Source organism: Arctopsyche grandis, chromosome 13 (genome assembly GCF_051622035.1).
Source record: "Arctopsyche grandis isolate Sample6627 chromosome 13, ASM5162203v2, whole genome shotgun sequence".
NCBI lineage: Eukaryota > Metazoa > Arthropoda > Insecta > Trichoptera > Hydropsychidae > Arctopsyche > Arctopsyche grandis.
In genome coordinates, this window is record NC_135367.1 from 14,970,973 (window position 1) to 14,978,347 (window position 7,375).

General features: G+C 39.4%; 1 protein-coding gene across 1 annotated transcript; it reads left to right on the forward strand.

Annotated features, from left to right (window-relative positions):
* Window positions 1-418: 418 nt before the first annotated feature.
* LOC143921317 (uncharacterized) lies at window positions 419-1,796 on the forward strand. The gene is made up of 3 exons (XM_077444565.1): window positions 419-1,083; window positions 1,202-1,514; window positions 1,633-1,796. Exons 1-2 carry the CDS (start codon window positions 836-838, stop codon window positions 1,440-1,442), a joined length of 489 nt encoding a protein of 162 aa, XP_077300691.1. The 5' UTR covers window positions 419-835; the 3' UTR covers window positions 1,443-1,514; window positions 1,633-1,796.
* The last annotated feature ends 5,579 nt before the right edge of the window (window positions 1,797-7,375 follow it).

Below are 7,375 nucleotides of genomic sequence, written 5' to 3' on the forward strand. Positions count from 1 at the left end.
ACCTGTTGCTACTATTGCGACTGCGCGGCGAACCGATCAATTGGACCCTGGGATTTCCCAGGCACTCTCTTACGGCCACTCAGTCTCCCGTTACGTTCCAGATGGATACAACGAATTCGTTCCCCCAACTTGCTGAAGTATTTGGCTGAGATGGCTCAATCGGTTCTTCAGTTGCCGCCATTTTGGATCCGAAGCGAATGCTGGAGGGAACAGTCATTACGGTACGCTTTTATCTGATATGGATTGAACTATTTCATGCGTTAGTCTTGATAGATCCATATCACTCACAACTATCATACGAAAGTTGACTTACATAAGTACCTGTTGATTGTTCTGCAGGAAGATATCGATCCGATTTGTCGAAAAACATAACTGCAACGTATGGAGCATGGTCGCGGACACGGATGGAGCTGCAAATACTGTGGAAGGTCACCTGTTGGTACTATTGCGACTGCGCGGCGTACCGATCAATTGGACCCTGGGATTTTCCAGGCACTCTCTTACGGCCACTCAGTCTCCCGTTCCGTTCCAGATGGATACAACGCATACGTTTCCCCAACTTGCCGAAGTATTTGGCTGAGATGGTTCAAACGGTTCTTCTGTTGTCGCCATTTCCGATACGAAGCGAATGCTGGAGGGACCAGTCATTACGGTACGCTTTTATCTGATATGGATTGAAGTATTTCATGCGTTAGTCTTGATAGATCCATATCACTCACAACTATCATACGAAGGTTGACTTACATAAGTACCTGTTGATTGTTCTGCAGGAAGATATCGATCCGATTTGTCGAAAAACATAACTGCAACGTATGGAGCATGGTCGCGGACACAGATGGAGCTGCAAATACTGTGGAAGGTCACCTGTTGGTACTATTGCGACTGCGCGGCGTACCGATCAATTGGACCCTGGGATTTTCCAGGCACTCTCTTACGGCCACTCAGTCTCCCGTTCCGTTCCAGACGGATACAACGAATTCGTTCCCCCAACTTGCTGAAGTATTTGGCTGAGATGGCTCAATCGGTTCTTCAGTTGCCGCCATTTTGGATCCGAAGCGAATGCTGGAGGGAACAGTCATTACGGTACGCTTTTATCTGATATGGATTGAAATATTTCATGCGTTAGTCTTGATAGATCCATATCACTCACAACTATCATACGAAGGTTGACTTACATAAGTACCTGTTGATTGTTCTGCAGGAAGATATCGATCCGATTTGTCGAAAAACATAACTGCAACGTATGGAGCATGGTCGCGGACACAGATGGAGCTGCAAATACTGTGGAAGGTCACCTGTTGGTACTATTGCGACTGCGCGGCGTACCGATCAATTGGACCCTGGGATTTTCCAGGCACTCTCTTACGGCCACTCAGTCTCCCGTTCCGTTCCAGACGGATACAACGAATTCGTTCCCCCAACTTGCTGAAGTATTTGGCTGAGATGGCTCAATCGGTTCTTCAGTTGCCGCCATTTTGGATCCGAAGCGAATGCTGGAGGGAACAGTCATTACGGTACGCTTTTATCTGATATGGATTGAAATATTTCATGCGTTAGTCTTGATATATCCATATCACTCACAACTATCATACGAAGGTTGACTTACATAAGTACCTGTTGATTGTTCTGCAGGAAGATATCGATCCGATTTGTCGAAATACATAAGTGCAACGTATGGAGCATGGTCGCGGACACAGATGGAGCTGCAAATACTGTGGAAGGTCAGCTATTGCTACTTTTGCGACTGCGCGGCGAACCGATCAATTGGACCCTGGGATTTCCCAGGCACTCTCTTACGGCCACTCAGTCTCCCGTTACGTTCCAGATGGATACAACGAATTCGTTCCCCCCACTTGCTGAAGTATTTGGCTGAGATGGCTCAATCGGTTCTTCAGTTGCCGCCATTTTGGATCCGAAGTGAATGCTGGATGGACCAGTCATTACGGTACGCTTTTATCTGATATGGATTGAAATATTTCCTGCGTTAGTCTTGATAGATCCGTATAACTCACAACTACCATACGAAGGTTAACTTACATACGTACCTGTTGATTGTTCTGCAGGATGATATCGATCCGATTTGTCGAAATACATAACTGCAACGTATGGAGCATGGTCGCGGACACAGATGGAGCTGCAAATACTGTGGAAGGTCACCTGTTGCTACTATTGCGACTGCGCGGCGTACCGATCAATTGGACCCTGGGATTTTCCAGGCACTCTCTTACGGCCACTCAGTCTCCCGTTCCGTTCCAGATGGATACAACGCATACGTTCCCCCAACTTCCTGAAGTATTTGGCTGAGATGGTTCAAACGGTTCTTCTGTTGTCGCCATTTCCGATACGAAGCGAATGCTGGAGGGACCAGTCATTACGGTACGCTTTTATCTGATATAGATTGAAATATTTCTGTTTTAGTCTTGATAGTTGACTTACATACGTACCTGTTGATTGTTTTGCAGGATGATATCGATCCAATGTCGAATTGCATAACTGCAACGTATGGAGCATGCTCGCGGAGACAGACGGAGGTGCAAATGCAGTGGATAGTCAGCTGTTGCAATTGGCGAGCCAGCGAACCGATCAATTGGCCCTTGGGATTTTCCAGGCTCTCTTTTAGCCCCACTTTAGACGGGAAAGATGGATTAGAGCGGCATCTTCAAGTTAGTATAAACAATTCTATAGAATTTTAACGAGACCGTTTCAATGAATAGACGATCCCATGTATATACCGCACGATACCGCGTATATGACCGCCGTCTATCATGTTTTTTTTGTATGTTTAAAACTATCTAAAAAAAATATCCCACGTACAAGATACCGCATCCTTCGCTGTGTGTTTGCGCCCTAACACAGCGCCTAGTATAGGTATATTAGCTACAGAAGGCGCGTGCACAGTACTTACACAAATGCATTTTTCATATACAGGCTGTTGAAATTAACACGCTAATATTTATAAATTTTATTTCAACCGATCGTGTAATGTTTTTAAGATCTGTGATATAATTTAGATGGCATATTTATTTAATATTTGAATACGTGCCACGAATAAAATGATAAATAGCGTTTTTTTTTAATTATAAGTAAAACAAACGTACGTATGCAAAAATTAATAAGAATTAAAAAATTAGAAAAAAATATAGGATATGAATTATATTAAACAGGAAATAAGTGATTTTAAAAGTGTTCGAATTTTGATAATTATGCAGTCCTTTTCATTATTATGTATAGACATTCTTCTTTGTCGGCTAGTATTAGTAAAGTCCCGACCGTTACAAAGATAATAAAATAAATTCGCAAAGGAAGCGCTACACTTTGTTGTTAATTTGCTCACTTCAAATTTGTTTACTGTTGGGTGCCTAGACCATCAAAATATTTTTTCATTATTTTGCATAGAATTGTTTGTCGGCTTCAGAATTTTGTGGCCGAGTCAGAACTTGTCATAAATAAAAGTCCTTAAAACAACTCGCACAGTCGATGAAGATGTGGATGCTGCTGGTTCTGATGACTCTGAAGATAAAGGTTGTGTCGTTGATGGCTCCGATATTGAAGGTTGCGATGTTGGCGGTTTATTAGCCACCACAAATTGATTTCGTACTTCACAAACAATTCGCTGAACACTTCTATTAGAAACACCAGTCGCTTCCGCAGTTGAAGTATATAAATTTTTCATAAAACTATTTCTTTCGTCACTTTCACTATTCACTATACGATGCATGAAATAGTTGAAAACATTATACACAATTTCGCGAGATTGTCCCGTTAGTGTTTTCCCAGATCCAATTTTATTACAAAGCATTTTATTATCATATATCCACTAATTCTAATGAACTAACTCCAATTAACCAATTAGCAAACAATATAAGAACGCGTTACGTCAGTTTGTGGGGGTTGATCGGTGACTGACCAGTGAAACTGGAAAAAATCACCCTGTAGTGCACACTTTGAGCAATACAAAAAATAATTGTTGTTTCTGTCAGTCTCGGAAAGTGGGTGCGTATGAAAGGGACCAACTGATTGTCCTAGAAAACAGATACAAAAAATCTTATTCATATCTTCACGGACACAATATACGTGCTTGTATTGGTACGTGCCAGCTTTCGCTGCACGAGCTATACCGGAGCAGGCACGGTGCCGGTCCAATCCACCCTTCTCGTGTAAAGGGGGGCTGGCGGCAAGTAAGTCTCCCGTTCCGTTCCCGACCGATATAATGCATACGTTCCCCAACTTGCTGAAGTATTTGGCTGAGATGGCTAAAATGGTTCTTCCGTTGTCGCCATTTCGGATACGAAGCGAATGCTGGATGAACAGTCACACCAGTCACCCTTTTATCTGATATATATGTAGATTGAAATATTTTCCGCGTTAATCTTGATAGATTCATATCACTCACAATTAGAGCTCGGTCAGCCAGAGAGCGACCAATATAACTAGTCACCGGAGCCTGAGGGGGCCGTGTATTGTTCAAAGGTTGTAAATGCATTGTTAAAGGTTTGCCGAAAAATGGATAGCACTGTGACTATCCTACCTCTAAATATAACAACATTGGTTACTACAGGCTTACTACAAAGTATGCTTAACGCATATATACATCAATTTTTGAAAGTTCGTTTTAATTTCTATTAAATTAATTGGATTTTATAAATACAAAATATAAAAGAAAAATAAAAGAGAGATTTCAAAATTCGGTTGTCATATTAATAAATTATTCTGCATCTGATCCATTGAATTCAATGTTTGATGATTAGAAGTTCGAGGAATCAGACCCATAGCTGATAGTAAAACGCAACCAATCGTTGTACATACGTACCTGTTGATTGTTCTGCAGGATGATGTCGATCCAATGTCGAATTGTATAAAAGCAACGCACGGAGTATGCTCACGGACACAAATGCGGTGCAAATACAATGGAAGGTCAGCTGTTGCTACTATTGCGAATGCGCGCCGAATCGATCAATCGGCCCCTGGGATTTTTCAGGCACTCTCTGGTAAAAGTCGGGTTTATAGACGAGGCGGACGAGGCTAGGCTCAGTCCCTGCTGTGATTGGCTGTTTTGGCTACTTTGTCGAGTATTGCCGTACCTTGAATAATCTCGACTTTTACAAGATGAAATACTCCGACAAATACTGCCTGGATCACATCTAATTTCGGACGGTTGGGCAGCGTACGGAAATATTCCACATATTACGAATGGAATATACAAGGATTGGTTTGTGGTTTACCAGGATAATTTCGTGGATCCAAATGATAGTGAAATACATACGCAAAATGTTGAAAATATGTGGATGCCTGTGAAAAGAAAGATGAAGCGTCAATTTGGCGCAACGCGTGCCCGTTTTGATTCATTTTTAGATAAATTTGTATTGAACCACAAACGAATGCGTGTATATTCCATTCGCAATACATGGAATATTTCCGTACGCTGCCCAACCGTCCGAATTTATATGCGAACCAGGCAGTAAAAGTCGAGTTTATTCACGGCATGGCAATACTCCACAAAGCAGCCAATCACAGCAAGGACCAAACCTAGCCTCGACCCGTCTATAAACCCGACTTTTACCCACCCTCTTACGGGCAGTCAGTCTCCCGTTCCGTTCCAGACGGATAGAACGTATACGTTCCCTACTTCCTGAAGTATTTGGTTGAGATGGCTCAAACGCTTGTTCCGTTGTCGCCATTTCGGATGCGAAGCGAATGCTGGATGGACCAGTAATAACAACACGAGTTTAACCGACATCGATTGAAATATTTTCCGCGTTAGTGTTGATAGATCTATATACATCATTCACAACAGGTATGGTTTAAAACCACACCTGCTTCTAGATTAAAGCATACCGAATTGGAATAAAATTACCAATTCGCATATTCAGCTCATGCGCACAAAAGTTATTAATCGATTTATAGTGATTATGGAGATGATGTCACTATTGCGTTCAGTACACTCAAAAAAAATTTACGTTGTGTCCATAAGAATTTCAGTACCCAATACTAAGTTTCAGTTTGATAGGACTAACAGTGTTCAAAAAATACACACACATTTTTTCTAGATCATGAAAACGTGATCAATTGATTCTGACTTCGAATAAGTCAAAATCTCGAGTTCGAATTTTCGCATGATCTATCATCTTGCTTTGAAACTTCATCTATTGTTACTATGTATGTACAAAGATACAGTAAATATCCAGCTTTAATATTTTTCGTAATTTAAAGTCTTGAATTAACTTTTAATGTCGATTTTTGGATTTTTTTTCTTCGTATTTTTCTACTTCTTCTTTGAGTTTGTAGTAGTATTGGCAGGACTATCTGGTCCCCCCTTCCTCTGTTAAAAATTTTTTCTTTGGTTTCTATTATTACTGAAGAATTTTCTATATTTTCATTGCACTAAAATATATTTTTTTTTATTTCTAGGTGACAACAATGATTATGGAATACACAAGAATATTCAAATTCGATGGAAAGATGCTAGCACTGAGCATTGGGATTGGAACGGGATAGAGTTGATTGTAAATATGTAAACGAAAAAAATATGTAGGTGCATCATCGGTGTACAAAAGTTTTATGATAAAATACAAAGAACTAGTATTTTCCATCAATGGTTTCGCACTGAGTTTTCTGTTCAATCATAGTTAATTTTTATTTTATATTTTATTATGAGACTATACTTAAACTGTAAACATCATTTTTGTTTTAATAGCTTAGAATTTTTTTTCCAAAAATATCATCCATTGCTTACGTGCCATTATGTTAGAATCATATTTCATCACTGGATAAAATCACATGGTTATTTCCTCTTCTTAATTGTGCTACTCCAAGATATCATTATTTACCACCACTATTAATATAACCTATATTTTTCTTAATTTTATACTTTGGGGAGAAGTATAATAGTGAAACTTGTTTTTACACTCCCGGTTTGATTTTGATTTTTAAATGCTTTTTATTAGTTCGAAATTATGTTCACTATACATCTTATATCTATTTTAATAGCTACTGATGTACTGATCATTTTCTATTTTACAATTTTAATTTAATTTTGTTAGTAATCATAGTATTATATTATTCGAAGGTTAATGTACAGCATAATAGGGAAAATAGATCATAAACCTATTTAGAATTCTTATAAATGCTCATAATACATCTAATACATAATATTAATTAAAGACTAACTAAAGTGGATGACCTAACGCAGATTGTGTTTAGGTAATCTGTGTTTATATCTGAAGGGTATAGACATTTTGTTGTAATCACCGAGACTCTTCACAAGTGTGTAAATATGGTTATTCAATTAGTGATTCTGTCATAAAATATACTAGTTAGTTTGTTAGTAATATCTGTATTACACTCCCGGTAAATTTTCCAGTGTCATTTCATATTG